The 26,231-nt window shown below is 43.7% G+C and overlaps 1 protein-coding gene across 3 annotated transcripts; it reads right to left on the reverse strand.

The window, feature by feature from the left end:
- On the reverse strand, positions 1 to 25,603 carry LOC115131251 (HEPACAM family member 2-like). Of its 3 annotated transcripts, none has more exons than XM_065020311.1 (9): positions 25,429 to 25,603; positions 15,616 to 15,972; positions 12,901 to 13,185; positions 6,229 to 6,528; positions 5,064 to 5,189; positions 2,097 to 2,118; positions 1,952 to 1,986; positions 1,470 to 1,543; positions 1 to 1,040 (listed from the first exon to the last, which is right to left on the reverse strand). In XM_065020311.1, exons 1-9 carry the CDS (start codon positions 25,493 to 25,495, stop codon positions 906 to 908), a joined length of 1,401 nt encoding a protein of 466 aa, XP_064876383.1. In that variant the 5' UTR covers positions 25,496 to 25,603; the 3' UTR covers positions 1 to 905. The 3 variants fall into 3 exon arrangements, 2 of the variants coding, with proteins under 2 accessions (XP_064876383.1, XP_064876382.1); XM_065020310.1 differs by having other exon boundaries at positions 15,616 to 15,975; XR_010464290.1 differs by having other exon boundaries at positions 1,016 to 1,040; positions 1,470 to 1,565; positions 15,616 to 15,975.
- Between the last annotated feature and the right edge of the window lie 628 nt (positions 25,604 to 26,231).

The following is a 26,231-nucleotide window of genomic DNA, read 5'->3' on the forward strand; positions in this document are numbered from 1 at the left end:
TCAAATTGTTATAAATCTTTATTCAAATACAAAAAGTGCATATCTGTAAGTGGAAACTGTACAATACTCTGCAGACAGGCAACAACACATCTGGCATTTCACACTCCGGTGGAGTGTACATGGCAATGTCAAGATCAACAAAATAGCTACGTTTAAAAAGACAGGAGGATAGGACTCATAACATATTCACTCAAATAAAATGTCATTTCTTTCAAAACAAACAATGAAGTAAGTACAGTGTAGAGCAGATGTTGTATTTACATGCTGAAAAATAATGTTATACAACACCTCCATCAGACAGTATCTCACATGCAATGTGATAATTCCTTCATCCAAATATTCTTGCCCACTTCCAGAGGCAGCTTGAAAGAGCACATTGAATAAATATACAATTTGAAGAGAGAACAAAAATATTTTTGAGCTCTTGTTCTTTAAATTTAAATAATTATTAGAACATTTTAAGTAGGATGTTGAAACTGTGCCAGAGGCTTACGTGCCTTGCTCAATGGCACATTGCAGATTATTTAGCTTGGGGATTCAACCCAGCAACCTTTCAGTTATTGGCCCAATGCTCTTAACAGGCGTCACTATATAGTGTACTACTTGCCGCCCCTAGTAGTGCATACATTTTGTATTTTTATTTCATCTTTATTTAACTAGGCAAGTAGGATAAGAACAAATCTTATTTTACAATGACGGCCTACCCCGGCCAAACCCTCCCCAACGGGACTCCCGATCACAGCCGGTTGTGATACAGCCCGGGATCGAACCAGGGTCTGTAGTGTCGACTCTAGCACTGAGATGCAGTGCCTTAGACCGCTGCGAAACTCTGAATATATATATATATATATATTCTTATATAGGGAAATAGAGTTAAATTTGGGATGCAATTTGGGATACTCTGGTTAACCTTCACACTGCTTTCCCAGCAGACTCTGGGTAGCCAGCGTGGGAGTTTCAGGGATGTGCCTGATGACATCATAGATGGTGGTATGCAAATCCTGGACAGACTCTAGGTGTGCCAGAGATCTGCTGGATGCCTGGGAAAGAAAAACAAACAACACATTCAGGGACACTATATGTTATAGCAAATGGAGGGAATAGGAGTAGAACCCGGATCAAATGTGTGAAAGGGAAACACGTTAAGCATTCCTCCAATACAGTTAACCTTATGAGGAGGTTGCACATTCACATTTTAGTCATTTAGCAGACACTCTTATCCATAGAGATTTACAGGAGTAGTTAGGGTTAAGTGCCTTGCCTAGTCAGCTCGTGGTTTCGAACCAGCCAACCAACCAAATTTTTGGTTACTAGCCCAACGCTCTTAATCGCTAGGCTCCCTGTCACACACTAGGTAGCCTAGTGTGGGCTCATTAATTAATGAGGTTCACTACAATATCAAAGAGATGTTCCTACAGAAAACTAGGCCTATTGTACCAAGCTGCATTGTTGCAAGACATACAACATACCTGTGTAGATTCCATTTTCCCTGGTATAGAGACAAACTCATAGATGCCAAAGTCTTCCGTTGCATCCTCATGACCTGCAAGTAAAATGTAGTTCACCTGATAGACATTTTGGTGTCAATGTAGTGTCCTCTCTATTTACTTCCTGTTTCTTGTTCCTTCCTAGTAGGTTATTTTATTTAGGACATGTCACTTTTGGTTTGGGGGAAACTGAATTACCGCCCCACCATAGTTAAATGTATTGAACTCAGTTCACTAAAGCACAGACAGATCCAACTGAAACTTGAAGAGATCATCAGCAACCGAGTTCATGGGCTAATACGCCTGCATAAGACAAACAAGTATGATTACTGTAATTGTTCTACGTTAGTGAAGGGTTTATGAGGAGTATTGTTTGTCTAGAGCTATGTACACGACACTGCCTAACAACAGGCAGGAACGAGAGGGTATAAGGTAAACATTGCAGGTCCAGAGGGGAAACTTACCCGAACGGTGTGGGCGTCTCTGTTCTGTCAAAGGTCTGCATGGGAGAGGCAAAGTCATTTTAATTAAACTCATTTACTGTAGGTAGGCTACCTAGACAAAGGTTATCTTTATTCATGTGTAAGCACTGATCAGTAATGGTCTTACCTGTTATAGATGTTCATGAGAACTGTAAAAGGAACAGTAGAGGTTTTAATAATAACAACAACTATTTGTATTTTACCCTACAGGCAAGATTTCAGGCTTTTTTAAGTTGAATGCCTTTCCTCAGAAAAACATGTCATTTTTTCCACAGATGCTGTTTGAGTTTGACATACTGCAACATTGGCAGATGATTGGCATGTACTGTACAGTTAACAAACTTCAAAATCTAGTGTCTAATGTAGTGTCTAGTGTCTACAGTAGTGTTTAGTGTCTACTGTAGTGTCTAGTGTCTACTGTAGTGTCTACTATAGTGTCTAGTGTCTACTGTAGTGTCTAGTGTATAGTATCTAGAGTAGTGTCTACTGTAGTGTCTCTTGTCTATTGTAGTGTATGGTGTCTACAGTAGTGTCTAGTGTCTACTGTAGTGTCTAGTGTCTAGTATCTACAGCAGTGTCTACTGTGGTGTCTAGTGTCTACTGTAGTGTCTACTGTAGTGTATAGTGTCTACAGTAGGTAGTGCATAGTGTCTACTGCAGTGTCAAGTGTCTACTGTAGTGGCTGTAGTGTCTACAGTAGTGTCTAGTGTCTACTGCAGTGTCTATTGTCTACAATATTGTCTAGTGTCTACTGTAGTGTCTACTGTAATGTCTAGTGTCTACAGTAAGGTCTAGTATCTATTGTAATGTCTTGTGTCTACTACATTGTCTAGTATTTACAATAGTGTCTAGTGTCTACAGTGGTGCCTAGTTTCTACTGTAGTGTCTACTTTAGTGTCTAGTGTCTACTATAGTGTCTAGTGTCTGCTGTAGTGTTTACTGTAGTGTCTAGTGTCTACGGTAGTGTCTAGTGTCTATGGTAGTGTCTAGTGTCTACTGTAGTGTCTAGTGTCTACTATAGTGTCTATGGTAGTGTCTAGTGTCTATGGTAGTGTCTATTTAAGTATGCTCTCTCTAATTCTCTCTCTTTTTTCTCTCTAATTCTCTTTCTTTCTTTCTTTCTTTCTTTCTTTCTTTATTTCTTTCTTTCTTTCTTTCTATCCATCTTTCTGATGGATAGCCCTAGGACCATGCCTCAGGACTACCTGGCCTGATGACTCCTTGCTGTCCCCAGTCAACCTGGCCGTGCTGCTGCTCCAGTCTCAACTGTTCTGCCTGCAGCTATGGAACCCTGACCTGTTCACCGGACGTGCTACCTGTACCAGACCTGCTGTTTTAAACTCTCTAAAGACAGCAAGAGTGGTAGAGATGCGCTGAATGATCGGCTATGAAAAGCCAACTGACATTTACTCCCGAGGTGCTGACCTGTTGTACCCTCTACAACCACTGTGATTCTTGTTTTTTGACCCTGCTGGTCATCTATGAACATTTGAACATCTTGGCCATGTTCTGTTATAATCTCCACCCGGCACAGCCAGAAGAGGACTGGCCACCCCTCATAGCCTGGTTCCTCTCTAGGTTTCTTCCTAGGTTCTGGCCTTTCTAGGGAGTTTTTCCTAGCCACCATGCTTCTACACCTGCATTGCTTGCTGTTTGGGGTTTAAGGCTGGGTTTCTGTACAACAATTTGTGACATCAGCTGATGTACGAAGGGCTATATAAATACATTTGATTTGATTTGATTTAGTGTCTAGTTTCTACAGTAGTGTCTAGTGCCAACAGTAGTGTCTAGTTTCTACAGTAGTGTCTAGTGTCTACTGTAGTGTCTAGTTTCTACAGTAGTGTATAGTGCCTACAGTAGTGTCTAGTGCCTACTCTACTGTCTAGTTTCTACAGTAGTGTCTAGTGTCTACTGTAGTGTCTAGTTTCTACAGTAGTGTCTCGTGCCTGCAGTAGTGTCTAGTGTCTACTGTAGTGTCTAGTTTCTACAGTAGTGTCTCGTGCCTACAGTAGTGTCTAGTGCCTACTCTAGTGTCTAGTTTCTACAGTAGTGTCTAGTGTCTACTGTAGTGTTTAGTTTCTACAATAGTGTCTAGTTTCTACAATAGTGTCTAGTTTCTACTGTGTTTACAGTGTTTATTTGATTTGATTTAGTGTCTAGTTTCTACAGTAGTGTCTAGTGCCTACTCTAGTGTCTAGTTTCTACAGTAGTGTCTAGTGTCTACTGTAGTGTCTAGTTTCTACAGTAATGTCTAGTGTCTACAGTAGTGTCTAGTGCCAACAGTAGTGTCTAGTGTCTACAGTAGTGTCTAGTGTCTACAGTAGTGTCTAGTTTCTACAGTAGTGTCTAGTGTCTACAGTAGTGTCTAGTGCCTACAGTAGTGTCTAGTGTCTAGTTTCTACAGTAGTGTCTAGTGTCTACAGTAGTGTCTAGTGTCTACTGTAGTGTCTAGTTTCTACAATAGTGTCTAGTGCCTACAGTAGTGTCTAGTGCTTACAGTAGTGTCTAGTGCCTACAGTAGTGTCTAGTTTCTACAGTAGTGTCTAGTGTCTACAGTAGTGTCTAGTTTCTACAGTAGTGTCTAGTGTCTACTGTAGTGTCTAGTTTCTACAGTAATGTCTAGTGTCTACAGTAGTGTCTAGTGCCAACAGTAGTGTCTAGTGTCTACAGTAGTGTCTAGTGTCTACAGTAGTGTCTAGTTTCTACAGTAGTGTCTAGTGTCTACAGTAGTGTCTAGTGCCTACAGTAGTGTCTAGTGTCTAGTTTCTACAGTAGTGTCTAGTGTCTACAGTAGTGTCTAGTGTCTACTATAGTGTCTAGTTTCTACAATAGTGTCTAGTGCCTACAGTAGTGTCTAGTGCTTACAGTAGTGTCTAGTGCCTACAGTAGTGTCTAGTTTCTACAGTAGTGTCTAGTGTCTACAGTAGTGTCTAGTTTCTACAGTAGTGTCTAGTGTCTACTGTAGTGTCTAGTTTCTACAATAGTGTCTAGTGCCTACAGTAGTGTCTAGTGCCTACAGTAGTGTCTAGTTTCTACTGTGTTTACAGTTGCTGCTATCATCCTAAGTCATTATGAAGATAACCATAACATTTACCTCTCTTGGGATGATGACAGCTCCTTCTGAAGTAGACCAGTAACATACAGCTAATGAACAGACAGGACAGAGTGATGGCAGCCAGAGGAGAGAATGATCTGCTCTCCTGGACATATCTCTCCTTTCCTACAAATGAAAGAGAACAACCATAAACTCTTGCAGAATCAGTGCCTCTTTTAAAACTGCTCCTCAAAATCCACTTTTCTAAAACTATCTTCTAATGTATGATTTTATATAGCTATTTTGTTTTCCTTCTCAATTTTTCTGTCTCTATCTTCTGTAGTCCTTTTATTAATTTTGAGAAGCATTTTGTTAACCTGCCATTGAAAAACACTCTATAAATAAAGTTAGTATTGTTACAGTCAGAGTCAAATTTCAAAACTTTAATCAGGGCCGGTTTCCCAGACACAGATTAAGCCCAGTCCTGGACTAAGAAGCTCTTTCAATGGAGAATATCTATTGAGAATGGTTGTTAGTCACGGAATAGGCATAATCTGGGACTGGGAAACCGGCCCTGGTGGTTTAGTGACTAAATTGTACAAATTTGAGAAGAGTCCAAGGTGAGAGTAAACCTGTCAACCCAGACCTGGTGGACAGTTAGTGTGTTTAGTTTGTTCATCGACATTTTAGATCATTCTTAATAGGATATATATATTTACAGCGTTATTTGCTATACAGTAGCCAAGATTATGTGTATATTTTTCAATTTGGAGACTGAAACCACCTACGCATAGAAACTCCACACATGCAGTAAAACATGGTCAACAATGAGACCAGCTGTTATTTTTCTCTGTTTACTCTCCCATAGAGCCAGTGGACTTTTACACAGGCCAGAGTGACCGGTACTTGGCAACTAAGGAGAAATACAATATTTATGATTCACCTTGTGTGGGTGGATTAACTGACTCTCTTCTAAATGTACCTTTAATTTGGACTCTCAGCAAGCAAGGTTGCTGCTCATATTTAGAAAAGTCATACTTTATAAACTACGTAGGTTACAAATATAGGTATTCACCTTGGTACCTTATGGCATGATAATGTGCACAGTGTGTACTCAGACCTGATTCCCAGTTCCACCTACGCTATGCCAGCACCCCAGGGCTGTGTGTGTGTGTTCCCAGTCCCTCCTACGCTCTCTCCAGCACCCCAGGCCAGCTCTACCCACCTGTCCCCAGGCTGGCCACCACCAGGGTGAACTGGGTCTCGTCCTGCTTCTGGGTCACATTGTTAAACGCCCTGCACAGGAACTCCTCGGCCTGGGCCAGCTTGTAGGAGGTGACCTCCAGGCGCAGTCCCACAGTGATGACCTCAGTGGCGTTGTTGGTCTTAGAGATCCACATACAGCTGTTGGGAGGGTTGGAGTCGGCCTGGCAGTCGAAGAACACCAGCTCACCAGGGTTCACTGTGAAGACCTCCCCAGTTCGCAGACCATGGTCAGACTTCACAGCCAGGTTGTAGGGGCCATCTGGGAGATATTAGAGTGGTTCATATTGTCACAAACCGGCCCTCTGGGAACATAGTTTTATGATCGACTTCAAGCTCTATTGGGACTGAGGAAAGCTAGGATCCTTTGGCAGCTAGGATAAATTGTTTTATTAGCAATAATTCAGAATGTCAGGGCCTCCTAAATGACGCAGCAGTCTGAGGCACTGCATTACAGTGCTTGAGGCGTCACTACAGACCCGGGTTCGATCCCGGGCTGTGTGCATCTGGCCGCGACCAGGGTTAGGGGAGAGTTGCAGCGATGGGAGTTGCAGCGATGGGACAAGACTGTAACTACCAATAGGATACCACGAAATTGGGGAGAAAAAGGGGTAAAAAAATATATAATTCTAAAAAAGATACATATATATTCAGAATGTCATTAAATGACCAAACATGTCATCCTATTGTGAGGCAGCATTGGGCTCTTCACCACTACAAATCAGGTTACAAGACATACAGTGCCTTCAGAAAGTATTCAGATCCCTTGACCTTTTCCACATTTTGTTACGTTACAGCCTTATTCTAAAATTGAGTAAATAAATGAAAATCCTCAGCAATCTACACCTTATACCGCATAACGACAAAGCAAAAACAAGTTTTTCAAAATTTTTGCAAATGTATTCAAAATATAAAAACAGAAATACCTTATTTACATAATTACTCAGACTTTTTGCTATGAGACTCGAAAATAAAGCTCAGGTGCATCCTGTTTCCATTGATCATCATTGAGATGTTTCTACAACTTGATTGGTCACCAAGAACAGTGGCCTCCATCATTCTTAAATGGAAGAAGTTTGGAACCACCATGACTCTTCCTAGAGCTGCCCGCCCGGCCAAACTGAGCAATCAGGGAAGAAGGGCCTTGACCAAGAACCCAATGGTCACTCTGACAGAGCTCCAGAGTTACTTTGTGGAGATGGGGGAGAACCTTCCAGAAGGACAACCATCTCTGAAGCACCACCAATATTTAACTAGTCAAGTCAGTTAAGAACAAGTTCTTATTTACAATGCCGGCCTACACCAGCCAAATCCAGACGACGCTGGGCCAATTGCACACCACCCTATGGGATTCCCAATCACAGCCAGTTGTGATACAACCAGGATTTGAACCAGGGTGTCTGCAATGATGCCGCAAGCACTGAGATACAGTGCCTTAGACAGCTGCACCACTTTAGTGGTTCCCTGTCTGTGAAATGTTCAGTTGTCTGTTATCTTTTGTCTATGGTCTATTGTCTAAAATCCTAAATAAAATATATTTATCTAAAAAAGATAAGATGTTAAGGCAAAGAAGTTCCATCTATTAGAATCCAAGATGGCGTAGCAGTAAGTCGTCCTGTCGTGTCGTGTCCCTTGTATATATCGTTTATTTTTCGTTTTTACATATTTTTCTTCGCATATCTCTTTAAAAACATTTTGCTAAACCTAAGCTTCCAAATACTCTCCTGCAACCCGCCTCACCCAATGTAGCTATTTTTCCTAAAGTATTTATATTTACTTCGGAACCGGAACCCCTCAACTGAAGCTAGCCAGCTAACCACCAGCTATGCTAGCGGTCTTCAGCTAACCGGTCATCAGCTAACCTCTAGCTCGGAAAGCTCTCGCCAGTTCGAACAACGCGACTCTAACCAGAGCATAACGGACCTATTTATTTTTCATCCCCGGATTCCCACTGCAAACGGAACATTTCTCAGCTGGATCTTCACAACTGGCTAGCGTTTCCACCCACTTAGCTTGAAGCTAGCCCGGCCAGAGCACCTATGCTACCACTGTAGCATACTCCTGGGCTACAATACCCGGGCCCACGACCGGTCTATCGATGTCACCGCATGAAGAGGAATAAACAGACTCAACCCATCGCGACGTCCCCCAAAGGCTAACTCTCTAGCCCTTGCTATCTCCGTGCTTGCTAATTCGGCCTGCTAACTGCTAGCTTATTTAGCTCTGGTCCGCTAACTGCTACCTTGTCTAGTCCCGGCCTGTTAGCACAGGCCTGCTAACCGTCTGAATCGCCGCGTCCCAAACACTCTACTCAGCAAACTGGATGCAGTTTATCACAGTGCCATCCGTTTTGTCACTAAAGCACCTTATACCACCCACCACCGCGACTTGTATGCTCTAGTCGGCTGGCCCTCGCTACATATCCGTCGCCAGACCCACTGGCTCCAGGTCATCTACAAGTCCATGCTAGGTAAAGCTCCGCCTTATCTCAGTTCACTGGTCACGATGGCAACACCCATCCGTAGCACGCGCTCCAGCAGGTGTATCTCACTGATCATCCCTAAAGCCAACACCTCATTTGGCCGCCTTTCGTTCCAGTTCTCTGCTGCCTGTGACTGAAACGAATTGCAAAAATCGCTGAAGTTGGAGACTTTTATCTCCCTCACCAACTTCAAACATCTGCTATCTGAGCAGCTAACCGATTGCTGCAGCTGTACATAGTCTATTGGTAAATAGCCCACCCATTTTCACCTACCTCATCCCCATACTGTTTTTATTTATTTACTTTTCTGCTCTTTTGCACACTAATATCTCTACCTGTACATGACCATCTGATCATTTATTTCTCCAGTGTTAATCTGCAAAATTGTAATTATTCGCCTACCTCCTCATGCCTTTTGCACACATTGTATATAGACTCCCCTTTTTTTCTACTGTGTTATTGACTTGTTAATTGTTTACTCCATGTGTAACTCTGTGTTGTCTGTTCACACTGCTATGCTTTATCTTGACCAAGTCGCAGTTGCAAATGAGAACTTGTTCTCAACTAGCCTACCTGGTTAAATAAAGGTGAAATAAAAAATAAAAAATAAAATATTAAATCTCTTCCCTCTGACTGCATCTCAACCTACAACCATTAGCAAATGCATTTAGCATAATTGGACTGCAAATTGTCCTATTACAACATGTTTTGTCTTGTTTTCAACTGTAGAATGGGTTAATGTCTGAACATATGTCAACAGTATCCTTCCACGTCGGCTAACCTCCAAACCTGCCACAACCAGCCTGGTTTCCTTCACCTAACGGAGGCCCGATAGCGATACTGCAGTACTGACATGATAGTATTGCCACAGAACAGTGGGCCTCTGTCAGACTCCCATGCAAATTTCAGTCACTTCTGTTTTCAGACCTCACTGAGCTCTCTTATGGTTTGAATTTCCATACTGGTATTACTCATAGAAGGCCAGGAGGATGGAAGTATTTATACTTCTGTAAAATGTGGAAAATACAGTGCGGGAAGTTGAGTCATTAAGTTCTTTCCCCAGGCTCTTGTTTATGTGTTCTGCATTGACTAGCTCATGAATAGCAAACATGATGTTCTATTGTGACCCATGTTGTATGAGACGTAGTTGTATGAGACGTAGTTGTATGAGATGTAGTTGTCTGTGAAGTAGTTTTATGAGACGTAGTTGTATGAGACGTAGTTGTCTGTGAAGTAGTTGTATGTCTGAGACATTTGTACAACATTTTTATAGTGGTGGCAAGTAGCCGGTTGGGCAGGTATTTGAAAGGTTGCTAGTTTGAATCCCCGAGACGACTAAATCTGTTGCTGTGCCCTTGAGCATGGCACTGAACCCTAATTGCTCCTGTAAGTCGCTCTGGATAAGAGTATCTGCTAAATGACCAAAACCAAAAATGTCATGTATAACGTGCAGTAATAGACAGAACTACAGTAATGTGCTGTTATAGACAGACCTACAGCGATGTTCTGTTAAAGACAGAACTACATTAACGCGCTGTTATAGACAGAACTACAGTAATGTTCTGTTATAGAGAGAACTACAGTAATGTTCTGTTATAGACAGACCTACAGCGATGTTCTGTTATAGACAGAACTACAGTAATGTGCTGTTATAGACAGACCTACAGCGATGTTCTGTTATAGACAGAACTACAGTAATGTGCTGTTATAGACAGAACTACAGTAATGTGCTGTTATAGACAGAACTACAGTAATGTGCTGTTATAGACAGAACTACAGTAATGTTCTGTTTTAGACAGACCTACAGTGATATGCTGTTATAGACAGAACTACAGTAATGTGCTGTTATAGAGAGAACTATTTTTATTTTATTTTTATTTCACCTTTATTTAACCAGGTAGGCTAGTTGAGAACAAGTTCTCATTTGCAACTGCGACCTGGCCAAGATAAAGCATAGCAGTGTGAGCAGACAACACAGAGTTACACATGGAGTAAACAATTAACAAGTCAATAACACAGTAGGAAAAAAAAAGGAAAAAAGGGGAGTCTATATACATTGTGTGCAAAAGGCATGAGGTAGGCGAATAATTACAATTTTGCAGATTAACACTGGAGTGATAAATAATCAGATGGTAATGTACAGGTAGAGATATTGGTGTGCAAAAGAGCAGAAAAGTAAATAAATAAAAACAGTATGGGGATGAGGTAGGTAAAAATGGGTGGGCTATTTGCCGATAGACTATGTACAGCTGCAGCGATCGGTTAGCTGCTCAGATAGCAGATGTTTGAAGTTGGTGAGGGAGATAAAAGTCTCCAACTTCAGCCATTTTTGCAATTCGTTCCAGTCACAGGCAGCAGAGAACTGGAACGAAAGGCGGCCAAATGAGGTGTTGGCTTTAGGGATGATCAGTGAGATACACCTGCTGGAGCGCGTGCTACGGATGGGTGTTGCCATCGTGACCAGTGAACTGAGATAAGGCGGAGCTTTACCTAGCATGGACTTGTAGATGACCTGGAGCCAGTGGGTCTGGCGACGAATATGTAGCGAGGGCCAGCCGACTAGAGCGTAGAAGTCGCAGTGGTGGGTGGTATAAGGTGCTTTAGTGACAAAACGGATGGCACTGTGATAAACTGCATCCAGTTTGCTGAGTAGAGTGTTGGAAGCAATTTTGTAGATGACAAACCCCCGAAGTCGAGGATCGGTAGGATAGTCAGTTTTACTAGGGTAAGTTTGGCGGCGTGAGTGAAGGAGGCTTTGTTGTGGAATAGAAAGCCGACTCTTGATTTGATGTTCGATTGGAGATGTTTGATATGAGTCTGGAAGGAGAGTTTACAGTCTAGCCAGACACCTAGGTACTTATAGATGTCCACATATTCAAGGTTGGAACCATCCAGGGTGGTGATGCTAGTCAGGCGTGCGGGTGCAGGCAGCGAATGGTTGAAAAGCATGCATTTGGTTTTACTAGCGTTTAAGAGCAGTTGGAGGCCACGGAAGGAGTGTTGTATGGCATTGAAGCTCGTTTGGAGGTTAGATAGCACAGTGTCCAAGGACGGGCCGGAAGTATATAGAATGGTGTCGTCTGCGTAGAGGTGGATCAGGGAATCGCCCGCAGCAAGAGCAACATCATTGACATATACAGAAAAAAGAGTCGGCCCGAGGATTGAACCCTGTGGCACCCCCATAGAGACTTCCAGAGGACCGAACAGCATGCCCTCCGATTTGACACACTGAACTCTGTCTGCAAAGTAATTGGTGAACCAGGCAAGGGAGTCATCCGAAAAACCGAGGCTACTGAGTCTGCCGATAAGAATATGGTGATTGACCGAGTCGAAAGCCTTGGCAAGGTCGATGAAGACGGCTGCACAGTACTGTCTTTTATTGATGGCGGTTATGATATCGTTTAGTACCTTGAGCGTGGCTGAGGTGCACCCGTGACCGGCTCGGAAACCAGATTGCACAGCGGAGAAGGTACGGTGGGATTCGAGATGGTCAGTGACCTGTTTGTTGACTTGGCTTTCGAAGACCTTAGATAGGCAGGGCAGGATGGATATAGGTCTGTAACAGTTTGGGTCCAGGGTGTCTCCCCCTTTGAAGAGGGGGATGACTGCGGCAGCTTTCCAGTCCTTGGGGATCTCAGACGATATGAAAGAGAGGTTGAACAGGCTGGTAATAGGGGTTGCGACAATGGCGGCGGATAGTTTCAGAAATAGAGGGTCCAGATTGTCAAGCCCAGCTGATTTGTACGGGTCCAGGTTTTGCAGCTCTTTCAGAACATCTGCTATCTGGATTTGGGTAAAGGAGAACCTGGAGAGGCTTGGACGAGTAGCTGCGGGGGGCGGAGCTGTTGGCCGAGGTTGGAGTAGCCAGGCGGAAGGCATGGCCAGCCGCTGAGAAATGCTTGTTGAAGTTTTCGATAATCATGGCTTTATCGGTGGTGACCGTGTTACCTAGCCTCAGTGCAGTGGGCAGCTGGGAGGAGGTGCTTTTGTTCTCCATGGACTTCACAGTGTCCCAGAACTTTTTGGAGTTGGAGCTACAGGATGCATACTTCTGCCTGAAGAAGCTGGCCTTAGCTTTCCTGACTGACTGCGTTCCTGACTGACTGCTTTCCTTACTGACTAAAGTAATGTGCTGTTATAGACAGTACTTACAGAAGACACTGAGGTCCAGGGTGTGGCTCTGTCTCTGGCTGATGTGGTTCCTGGCCAGGCAGCGGTACTGTCCAATGTCCTTCTTCCTAACAGGGCTTATCACCAGAGTAGAGTTGTCCTGGGAAAACTGATGGCGATCACTAACATCTAGGGGCATGTTGTTCCTCAGCCACTGGTACTGGACCCTGGTTCCGTTCTCCACCCTACAGGTCCATGTCACGTTCTCCTTGTCCTCAACAACTGTAGAAGATGGTGTCTTCTGGATAACTGGAGTGGACACAGGTACTGGAGAAGGGGAGAGACGAAACAGTAAGATGATGATAGGCACATATTAAGCGCAGCCAAGCAAGCCACAAAAGTACATATCTTTCAAGTTACTTAATTAACCTAGTTACTGTAGGAAGCTAGTTACTGAAGGAAGCTAGTTACTTTAGGAACCTAGTTACTGTAGGAACCTAGTTACTGAAGGAACCTAGTTACTGTAGGAACCTAGTTACTGAAGGAAACTAGTTACTGAAGGAACCTAGTTACTTAATTAACCTAGTTACTGTAGGAGCCTAGTTACTGCAGGAACCTAGTTACTGAAGGAACCTAGTTACTGTAGGAAGCTAGTTACTGAAGGAACCTAGTTACTGAAGGAAGCTAGTTACTGAAGGAACCTAGTTACTGAAGGAACCTAGTTACTGTAGGAAGCTAGTTACTGAAGGAACCTAGTTACTGAAGGAACCTAGTTACTGTAGGAACCTAGTTACTGTAGGAACCTAGTTACTGAAGGAACCTAGTTACTGTAGGAAGCTAGTTATTGAAGTAACCTAGTTACTTTAGGAACCTAGTTACTGTAGGAATCTAGTTACTGAAGGAACCTAGTTACTGTAGGAAGCTAGTTACTGAAGGAACCTAGTTACTTTAGGAACCTAGTTACTGTAGGAACCTAGTTACTGAATGAACCTAGTTACTGTAGGAACCTAGTTACTTAATTAACCTAGTTACTGTAGGAACCTAGTTACTGTAGGAAGCTAGGTACTGAAGGAACCTAGTTACTGTAGGAACCTAGTTACTGTAGGAACCTAGTTACTGAAGGAACCTAGTTACTGTAGGAAGCTAGTTACTGAAGGAACCTAGTTACTGAAGGAACCTAGTTACTGTAGGAACCTAGTTACTGAAGGAACCTAGTTACTGAAGGAACCTAGTTACTGTAGGAAGCTAGTTACTGAAGGAACCTAGTTACTGAAGGAACCTAGTTACTTTAGGAACCTAGTTACTGTAGTAACCTAGTTACTGAAGGACACGTTACTGTAGGAAGCTAGTTACTGAAGGAACCTAGTTACTTTAGGAACCTAGTTACTGTAGGAACCTAGTTACTGAAGGAACCTAGTTACTGTAGGAACCTAGTTACTTAATTAACCTAGTTACTGTAGGAACCTAGTTACTGAAGGAACCTAGTTACTGAAGGAACCTAGTTACTGTAGGAACCTAGTTACTGTAGGAACCTAGTTACTGAAGGAACCTAGTTACTGTAGGAAGCTAGTTACTGAAGTAACCTAGTTACTTTAGGAACCTAGTTACTGTAGGAATCTAGTTACTGAAGGAACCTAGTTACTGTAGGAAGCTAGTTACTGAAGGAACCTGGTTACTTTAGGAACCTAGTTACTGTAGGAACCTAGTTACTGAATGAACCTAGTTACTGTAGGAACCTAGTTACTTAATTAACCTAGTTACTGTAGGAACCTAGTTACTGTAGGAAGCTAGGTACTGAAGGAACCTAGTTACTGTAGGAAGCTAGTTACTGAAGGAACCTAGTTACTGAAGGAACCTAGTTACTGTAGGAACCTAGTTACTGAAGGAACCTAGTTACTGAAGGAACCTAGTTACTGTAGGAAGCTAGTTACTGAAGGAACCTAGTTACTTTAGGAACCTAGTTACTGAAGGAACCTAGTTACTGAAGGAACCTAGTTACTGTAGGAAGCTAGTTACTGAAGGAACCTAGTTACTTTAGGAACCTAGTTACTGTAGTAACCTAGTTACTGAAGGAACCTAGTTACTGTAGGAAGCTAGTTACTGAAGGAACCTAGTTACTTTAGGAACCTAGTTACTGTAGGAACCTAGTTACTGAAGGAACCTAGTTACTGTAGGAACCTAGTTACTTAATTAACCTAGTTACTGTAGGAACCTAGTTACTGAAGGAACCTAGTTACTGAAGGAACCTAGTTACTGAAGGAACCTAGTTACTTAATTAACCTAGTTACTGTAGGAGCCTAGTTACTGAAGGAACCTAGTTACTGAAGGAACCTTGTTTCTGAATGAGTACATACAGTATATTAGAGCACTACACATTATGACATCATGAATGCCATAACGCACTCTAATCCACTAACACACGTTGACTCTGTACCCCCTGTATACAGCCTTGTTATTGTTATTTTATTGTGTTCCTTTTTATTTAATTTTTTATTTTATTTAGTAAATATTTTCTTAACTCTATTTCTTGAACTGCATTGTTGGTTAAGGGCTTGTAAGTAAGTATTTCACAGTAAGGTCTACACCAGTTTTATTCGGCGCGTGTGACGAATACAATTTGATTTGATGTGATTTTAAAAGGCAAAAATAAATATATTTCTTACCCTCTTAATATGTATATATTTATATTGCTTTAATAAATCTGTCTGTAATAAATACAGACTGACAGATAAGATTCTCTGGTGTCCACTAACTCACCATCGACGGTGACGTGGACGGTCCTCTCGGCTCTGACAAGCTCCTGTCTCTGGGGGAAGTGAATGTCCAGGTCCAGATGATAGTCCCCCTCCGCCGCCTCGTCCAGAATGGGGATCAGGAGAGAGGCGTTGGGGGGCTGGAAAACGTAGCGCTTCCTGTGTCTCATCGAGGCCAGCATGATGGCGGTGTGGTTGTGGAAGGTCACCAGCAGGGTTTTGGGGCCCCCCGGCCGGGTCTGGTACCAGCTGCCCTGGATCTCAACGTCCTCCAATCGGAAGTAAGTCTCCACGGAGAGGAGTAGGGACTTCCCTTTGACGCCATAGAGCACGGACGGAATATGGACGATCTCTGAGTTTACTTCTGAGGATGGAGGGAAGGAAGGGATGAGACAGAGCATTATAGAAGAGGGAAGGAAGGGGTGAGACAGAGCATTATAGAGGAGGGGAGGAAGGGGTGAGACAGAGCATTATAGAAGAGGGAAGGAAGGGGTGAGACAGAGCATTATAGAGGAGGGGAGGAAGGGGTGAGACAGAGCATTATAGAAGAGGGAAGGAAGGGGTGAGACAGAGCATTATAGAGGAGGGGAGGAAGGGGTGAGACAGAGCATTATAGAAGAGGGAAGGAAGGGGTGAGACAGAGCATTATAGAAGAGGGGAGGAAGGGGTGAGACAGAGCATTATAGAGGAGGGGAGGAAGGGGTGAGACAGAGCATTATAGAAGAGGGAAGGAAGGGGTGAGACAGAGCATTATAGAGGAGGGAAGGAAGGGATGAGACAGAGCATTATAGAAGAGGGAAGGAAGGGATGAGAAAGAGCATTATAGAAGAGGGAAGGACGGGATGAGAAAGAGTATGACAGAGGAGGGAAGGAAGGGATGAAACAGAGCATTATAGAGGAGGGAAGGGGTGAGACAGAGCATTATAGAGGAGGGGAGGGGTGAGACAGAGCATTATAGAGGAGGGAAGGAAGGGATGAAACAGAGCATTATAGAGGAGGGAAGGGGTGAGACAGAGCATTATAGAGGAGGGGAGGGGTGAGACAGAGCATTATAGAGGAGGGAAGGAAGGGGTGAAACAGAGCATTATAGAGGAGGGGAGGGGTGAGACAGAGCATTATAGAGGAGGGAAGGAAGGGGTGAGACAGAGCATTATAGAGGAGGGGAGGAATGGGTGAGACAGAGCATTATAGAAGAGGGAAGGAAGGGGTGAGACAGAGCATTATAGAGGAGGGGAGGAAGGGGTGAGACAGAGCATTATAGAGTAGAGGAGGGAAGGAAGGGGTGAGACAGAGCATTATAGAAGAGGGAAGGAAGGGGTGAGAAAGAGCATTATAGAAGAGGGAAGGAAGGGATGAGAAAGAGTATGACAGAGGAGGGAAGGAAGGGATGAAACAGAGCATTATAGAGGAGGGAAGGGGTGAGACAGAGCATTATAGAGGAGGGGAGGGGTGAGACAGAGCATTATAGAGGAGGGAAGGAAGGGGTGAGACAGAGCATTATAGAAGAGGGAAGGAAGGGGTGAGACAGAGCATTATAGAAGAGGGGAGGAAGGGGTGAGACAGAGCATTATAGAGGAGGGAAGGAAGGGATGAGACAGAGCATTATAGAAGAGGGAAGGAAGGGATGAGAAAGAGCATTATAGAAGAGGGAAGGAAGGGATGAGAAAGAGTATGACAGAGGAGGGAAGGAAGGGATGAAACAGAGCATTATAGAGGAGGGAAGGGGTGAGACAGAGCATTATAGAGGAGGGGAGGGGTGAGACAGAGCATTATAGAGGAGGGAAGGAAGGGGTGAAACAGAGCATTATAGAGGAGGGGAGGGGTGAGACAGAGCATTATAGAGGAGGGAGGGGTGAGACAGAGCATTATAGAGGAGGGGAGGGGTGAAACAGAGCATTATAGAGGAGGGGAGGGGTGAGACAGAGCATTATAGAGGAGGGGAGGGTGAAACAGAGCATTATAGAGGAGGGGAGGAAGGGGTGAGACAGAGCATTATAGAGGAGGGGATGAAGCGGTGAGACAGAGCATTATAGAGGAGGGGAGGGGTGAAACAGAGCATTATAGAGGAGGGGAGGAAGGGGTGAGACAGAGCATTATAGAGGAGGGGAGGGGTGAAACAGAGCATTATAGAGGAGGGGAGGAAGGGGTGAGACAGAGCATTATAGAGGAGGGGATGAAGGGGTGAGACAGAGCATTATAGAGGAGGGGAGGGGTGAAACAGAGCATTATAGAGGAGGGGAGGAAGGGGTGAGACAGAGCATTATAGAGGAGGGGAGGAAGGGGTGAGACAGAGCATTATAGAGGAGGGGAGGGTGAGACAGAGCATTATAGAGGAGGGAAGGAAGGGGTGAGACAGAGCATTATAGAGGAGGGGAGGGGTGAGACAGAGCATTATAGAGGAGGGGAGGGGTGAAACAGAGCATTATAGAGGAGGGGAGGGGTGAGACAGAGCATTATAGAGGAGGGGAGGGGTGAAACAGAGCATATAGAGGAGGGGAGGAAGGGGTGAGACAGAGCATTATAGAGGAGGGGATGAAGGGTGAGACAGAGCATTATAGAGGAGGAAGGAAGGGGTGAAACAGAGCATTATAGAGGAGGGAGGGGTGAGACAGAGCATTATAGAGGAGGGGAGGAAGGGGTGAGACAGAGCATTATAGAGGAGGGGAGGGGTGAAACGGAGCATTATAGAGGAGGGGATGAAGGGGTGAGACAGAGCATTATAGAGGAGGTGAGGGGTGAAACAGAGCATTATAGAGGAGGGGAGGGGTGAAACAGAGCATTATAGAGGAGGGGATGAAGGGGTGAGACAGAGCATTATAGAGGAGGGGAGGGGTGAAACAGAGCATTATAGAGGAGGGGAGGAAGGGGTGAGACAGAGCATTATAGAGGAGGGGAGGGGTGAAACAGAGCATTATAGAGGAGGGGAGGAAAGGGTGAGACAGAACATTATAGAAGAGGGGAGGAAGGGGTGAGAGAGAATATTATAGAAGAGGGAAGGAAGGGGTGAGACAGAGCATTAGATCAGCACTCCTACTACCTAGATCAGCACTCCTACTACCTAGATCAGAACTTCAACTACCTCGATCAGGACTCCTAAAACCTAGATCAAGACTCCTACTACCTAGATCAGGACTCCTACTACCTAGATCAGGACTCCTACTACCTAGATCAGGACTCCTACTAACTAGATCAGGACTCCTACTACCTAGATCAGGACTCCTACGACCTAGATCCGGACTCCTACTACCTAGATCAGGACTCCTACTACCTAGATCAGGACTCCTACTACCTAGATCTGCACTCCTACTACCTAGATCAGGACTCCTCCTACCTAGATCAGGACTCCTACTAACTAGATCAGGACTCCTACGACCTAGATCAGGACTCCTACTACCTAGATCAGGACTCCTACGACCTAGATCAGGACTCCTACTACCTAGATCTGCACTCCTACTACCTAGATCAGGACTCCTACAGCACTCCGAGATATGCTTTATAAATACAGTCCCTGAACACACATACAAATGAATGAGCTTTTCATGAACATGAAATTGAAAGCCATAGCAGTCTATTTTACACCACGTGCAGACTCATCCTCCTGCTGAGCTTCGTAAAGCAGAAAGAGTCTGCGATATCATCATCATGATTGACACATCTGTGTCATGCTATTTATTCATTCCGTTTACTTTATCCAGACCTCTGTCCTGAAACCCAATTCATACTTAATTGTGAGACATTGACAAGCCTATCATATTACTACTAACAGGTATTAAAGCGAACATCTTTGAGCTGTATGATTTAGCCGCTAGGAATTGTACACTGATGTTCAACTGCTAAATTAGGATTAGAATTAAGAAGGAGTAGGTGATGTGTGTGTTGTGTTGCCAGCTCAGATTAAACAACAGCAGGCAGGTTTGGCTGTCCACAGGTTAAACCCCCCACACCTTCTCTCTCTACCTCTTTCTCTCTCGCTCTCCCCGCTCCCCTATCACTTTCTCTCCCTTTCTTTTTCAATGCCCTCTATGTTCTATCTCCCTCCCCCTCTCCCTTCTTTTGCCTCTCTATCTCCCTGCATCCTCTCCCCTCTCTCCTTCCGCCTTCCCACCCTCTCCCTCCTCCTCCTACCTCTCTCTCTCTATCCAAGCATCCCCCCGCTTTCCTCCCTCCCTCCATCTTCCTCTTCCATCCTCCATCCCGCTCCTCCAATCCCTCCTCCCTCTCTCTCTCTCTCCCTCCATCCTCCCCAGTCAGTCCAGTTCCCCCGGGGGACGTCCAGGCCCTGCTGACTGCCACTGTTGTTCATCACAATAGATGAACCGTGTGCCTGGTGTTATGTCCTAAATAATACAAACTGCCTACCCCCATCCATGTCACACTCCAAGTGGCCTGCTAGCTAGGCCATCAGCGGGGCTGTGTATTCCAGCATAAGGCCAGGGAAGGTCTGTTAAATAAGCAGGACAGTGTGCTGAACCCGCTGCTGCCACTGTTGTCACTAAACAAGCCTGGGATTGTTGTGGTGATAAGAGACAGTGACAGTGGAGATAACTGAGGCAATGGACTCTGAGAAGGTGAGGGGATGTCTTCACTGTCACACACACACGCACGCACACACGTACACACGTACACACACACACACACACACACTTATAAACACATATTTATTAACACACACACTCCGCCTGTTGTCCCAAAATAAAGGCCACCAGCACCATTGGCCAGCTGAATGCTACTGATGCACCACCCTCAAGTGTCCCCTCCTGCTTCCTTGATTACATAAACAAAACCCCTCAAGTGATTACAAACACACTCTTAGAAGTGAGCTCCAATACGAACACATTCTTAGAAGTGAGCTCCAATGCAAACACATTCTTAGAAGTGAGCTCCGATACGAACACACTCTTAGAAGTGAGCTCCAATGCAAACACATTCTTAGAAGTGAGCTCCAATACAAACACATTCTTAGAAGTGAGCTCCAATGCAAACACATTCTTAGAAGTGAGCTCCGATACGAACACATTCTTAGAAGTGAGCTCCGATACGAACACATTCTTAGAAGTGAGCTCCGATACGAACACATTCTTAGAAGTGAGCTCCGATACGAACACATTCTTAGAAGTGAGCTCCGATATTCTTAGAAGTGAGAACACATTCTTAGAAGTGAGCTCCGATACGAACACATTCTTAGAAGTGAGCTCCGATACGAACACATTCTTAGAAGTGAGCTCCGATACGAACACATTCTTAGAAGTGAGCTCCGATGCAAACACATTCTTAGAAGTGAGCTCCGATACGAACACATTCTTAGAAGTGAGCTCCAATACGAACACATTCTTAGAAGTGAGCTCCGATACGAACACATTCTTAGAAGTGAGCTCCAATACGAACACATTCTTAGAAGTGAGCTCCAATACGAACACATTCTTAGAAGTGAGCTCCGATACGAACACATTCTTAGAAGTGAGCTCCAATACGAACACATTCTTAGAAGTGAGCTCCGATACGAACACACTCTTAGAAGTGAGCTCCGATACGAACACATTCTTAGAAGTGAGCTCCAATACAAACACATTCTTAGAAGTGAGCTCCAATACGAACACATTCTTAGAAGTGAGCTCCATTGTTGTGTTAGGACATCGGTGGCGAGCTTATCTAGTCATGTGAGATTTGTTGGACATCTATTATGATCAGCAGGGAAGGATTGGCCATAGGGCAATACTGGCAAATGCAAGATGGACTGACCCATCATAATAATTATTTGGCAAATAACGGGGGCCTAGAGTGAAAAAGAAATGCCATTTTGGGAGACTTCAGGAAAGAAATGGATCAGTGTGGTAGAAATGCCCAGTCCTATTTCTGGTCCCATCTCGTGACAAGCTGAGTCAGCAGAGGTGTGGTTGATGAACTCTTTCCAGGTGTCTTTCCTCCATCTTCTGGCTGTCTAAAGTCTGACTGTCTGAACCAGAAATAAAAATGCTAAAAACCCCTTGTTACAGCCAGCATAAAGTATATGAAACATGGGAATCAGATCATAAATATTGGTAGCTACTGCAATGTGACATAACAACGTAGCAACAACTTAGTCAACCACCATAGAATTAATCTCAGTTAACCCAGAACTGAAATCACATGTAATTTGATCAGATATGTTTACGTAGATGTCTGATTTCCATAGACTCAACACGGACCAATACTGACATGCATGAACACACATGCATAAGGAGTATTCCTGCCCTTTTACACTATGATTAATCCTTGTGTTGTCTTACGGGTTAAAATGACCCGCCACTATCTTTAAAAGCAGAGAAAATGTCTAAATGATATTTCTTTAACTTAAATTTTGACGTCTTTTCCTAGAGAGACCCCAATATTAGAAAAAGTGAAACATCGCCTTTGTTCATATTTCCATGACAGCTGTACACCACTAGGGTACAAAGATTGTCTTAGGGTCATTTTTGACCAGGCAGTTCTAAAATAATTTACACACCACAGAAACCACAAAGACACACACACACACACACACACAATGAGACATTTAGATTATGTGTGCTACTGATTGAACTCAGCCAGCAGCTCCTAAAGAGGAAGATCACAATGGTTGGCACAGTTAGAAAGAACACGCCTGAGCTCCCCCCTGCACTCCTCGCAACAAGGGGGAGAGAGGCCTTCTCATCAAAGTTTGCCTTCAACCCCACCAGCACTCTAGTTTCTTACCTCCCAAAGAGGAAAAAGAATGTGGTCCTCCTGAACACACTGCACAAAACAGCTGAGATCAGTGATCGTGAGGACAGGAATCCGGCCAACATCCTGGACTACAACCACAACAAAGGAGGCGTGGACAACCTGGACAAGGTGATTGGACCTTAGACCTGCAGGAGAATGACTGCCCGTGTCCCCTGGTCATCTTCCATAACATCATTGATGTGTCCTCATACAATGCCTTCATGATATGGAACAAGATCAACCGTACCTGGATGCCTGATAAGAGGAACAAGAGGTGATTGTTCTTGGAGCAGCTGGGAAAGGCACTTGTAACCTCACACATTCAAAGAAGGCAGCGCATCTCCCGCACAGCAGCTTCTGCAGCGCTTGTGAAAGCTGTTCAGGGGGCTGAATCTTGTCCTGTTCCACATGAAGCTTGTTGCTGGGGCAGGCAAGAGGAGGAGATGCCAATTCTGCCCCCCCAAAGAAGGACTGTAAAATAAATACTATGTGCTGCACATGTGAGAAATACATATGCAAAGTCCATGCACACACACTTGCATACTGTCCTACATGTGCTAATTTGAGTTGATTGATGTATGTTCTTCACATTTTTGTTTTGTATCTATTATCTTATTTTATTCTTATTTAATGTTGTTGTTTATACACCTTGTGGGTGGGGGCAATGGTTAAAACAATGGGAGAAGGCTAGTATTTTGTGGTTGAATTCCTCATTGTACAGTATATAAGAATATATCACTATGTTGCCAAAAATGTTCAAGACTGTTATTGTTTTCCTTCAATAAAATGCATTCAAAACTACTTTCTGCACATTTCTGCTACTTTCTTAGGCTATACAAGTGGTGTCTCTTGCTAAAAAAAAATGTATGTTTACACCTATGCAGTACTTTTAGCAATAATAATAAAGTAATACTAAACCTCTACTTTAGTAAAGAAAACAATTATGACAGGTGTGTAATAAAAACGAGTGGTGTCCACTGATTAAATGTCTTTCTGCATTGTGTAGAGGGAAAACCCAGATATCCCAAAAATAGATTTGGGATTTAAAATTCAATTAAGCTGCTTTATTTTAGGTGTTTAGTGAAGGCGGGTCATTTTTAACCCTTAGGACAAGGGGAGTATACAGAATGTTAAGACTACACAAGGGGAGTATACAGACTGTTAAGACTACACAGGGGAGTATACAGAATGTTAAGACTACACAAGGGGAGTATACAGACTGTTAAGACTACACAAGGGGAGTATACGGAATGTTAAGACTACACAAGGGGAGTATACAGACTGTTAAGACTACACAAGGGGAGTATACAGAATGTTAAGACTACACAAGGGGAGTATACAGACTGTTAAGACTACACAAGGGGAGTATACGGAATGTTAAGACTACACAAGGGGAGTATACAGAATGTTAAGACTACACAAGGGGAGTATACAGAATGTTAAGACTACACAAGGGGAGTATACGGAATGTTAAGACTACACAAGGGGAGTATACAGAATGTTAAGACTACACAAGGGGAGTATACAGAATGTTAAGAATACACAAGGGGAGTACACAGACTGTTAAGACTACACAAGGGGAGTATACAGAATGTTAAGACTACACAAGGGGAGTATACAGAATGTTAAGACTACACAAGGGGAGTATACAGAATGTTAAGACTACACAAGGGGAGTATACAGACTGTTAAGACTACACAAGGGGAGTATACAGAATGTTAAGACTACACAGGGGAGTATACGGAATGTTAAGACTACACAAGGGGAGTATACAGAATGTTAAGAATACACAAGGGGAGTACACAGACTGTTAAGACTACACAAGGGGAGTATACAGAATGTTAAGACCACACAAGGGGAGTATACGGAATGTTAAGAATACACAAGGGGAGTACACAGACTGTTAAGACTACACAAGGGGAGTATACAGAATGTTAAGACTACACAAGGGGAGTATACAGACTGTTAAGACTACACAGGGGAGTATACAGAGTGTTAAGACTACACAAGGGGAGTATACAGACTGTTAAGACTACACAAGGGGAGTATACGGAATGTTAAGACTACACAAGGGGAGTATACAGACTGTTAAGACTACACAAGGGGAGTATACGGAATGTTAAGACTACACAAGGGGAGTATACAGACTGTTAAGACTACACAAGGGGAGTATACGGAATGTTAAGACTACACAAGGGGAGTATACAGAATGTTAAGACTACACAAGGGGAGTATACGGAATGTTAAGACTACACAAGGGGAGTATACAGAATGTTAAGACTACACAAGGGGAGTATACAGAATGTTAAGAATACACAAGGGGAGTACACAGACTGTTAAGACTACACAAGGGGAGTATACAGAATGTTAAGACTACACAAGGGGAGTATACAGAATGTTAAGACTACACAAGGGGAGTATACAGAATGTTAAGACTACACAAGGGGAGTACACAGACTGTTAAGACTACACAAGGGGAGTATACAGAATGTTAAGACCACACAAGGGGAGTATACGGAATGTTAAGAATACACAAGGGGAGTACACAGACTGTTAAGACTACACAAGGGGAGTATACAGAATGTTAAGACTACACAAGGGGAGTATACAGAATGTTAAGACTACACAAGGGGAGTATACAGAATGTTAAGACTACACAAGGGGAGTATACAGAATGTTAAGACTACACAAGGGGAGTATACAGAATGTTAAGACTACACAAGGGTTAAACAGTACCATTCTATTATGTGTGTAATAACTGATCAAATCAAATACAGTCTAATGGCTCGATCATAATTAAACCAATGAAAGATAATGGGCAATGTTCATGTGGGCCCTTACTTTTAGTTGCACTTTCAAAACATTTAATGAATTTCTCTTGAAATGACATTCAATTAACATTGCTGAGATGTCAGCAATGGACCAATCACCAGGTACGCCCAGATAACAAAATGAACCATAACTGTTTCATCCGACATTCCCAATACTCAGACACACCACTAAAGATCCCTGCTCTTCAGCTTTCCACTGCACTGGTATCCCCAACAAGGTGACCACAGTGACACTAGACACACCGTATGTTTCTTCTTCCTCTTACCTGAGAGAGTAAGTAGTGCAGTGTAGAGGCACAGAGCGATAAAGGTCCTTCTTCCAAGGCCCTCCATTAGTGTATCTTATATCCTCTGAGGAGTAAGTAGTCTGCTCTGGAAAGAGACTGTGACAGTAAGGGAGGAAGGTATGAGGGAGGGAGGGGAACTGAACTGGTGGTGACAACATTTGCCAGGGAAATAAAAGGAGCCAGCCAGCCAGCAGCCCAGGCCCCTCCCACGTGACTTGAGTGTGGAGAGGTAGCCTACACCTGGCAGGCACAGGAAACACTTGGCCTCCACCCTCCACTGTGGTCCTCAGGCTCAGCGAAATACAGGCATTACATTTTAGTCACTTAGCAGACACTAATCCAGCGGGACTTAAAATAAAGTAAGTAAGAAAACCACATTTCATAGTCATTGCAAGTAAAACCGGCTAACAGCTAAATCAGTGCTAGTAAAAGACACATGTGGCTGTTAGCTTAGATACAGGCTTAGAGACACAGAGAGAGAGGGAGCTGCAGTGGTAAAGGTTGAGAATGTCATTTAGGTTGTGAATATAGACAGGGGAGGACAATGCAGAAGGATGCTCAAAATAAGTATTTATAGCCAACAGACACATACTGTTACAGGCAGACTCATAGGCAGACATTTATACACTCTGAAATATCAAAGGAGTGATACACACACACACACACACACACACACACACACACACACACACACACACACACACACACAGGGAGAGAGAGAGAGAGAGAGAGAGAGAGAGAGAGAGCAGGAGAGAGAGAGAGAGAGAGAGAGAGAGAGAGAG

Source organism: Oncorhynchus nerka, linkage group LG7, assembly GCF_034236695.1.
Source record: "Oncorhynchus nerka isolate Pitt River linkage group LG7, Oner_Uvic_2.0, whole genome shotgun sequence".
In the NCBI taxonomy this organism is placed as follows: Eukaryota; Metazoa; Chordata; class Actinopteri; order Salmoniformes; family Salmonidae; genus Oncorhynchus; species Oncorhynchus nerka.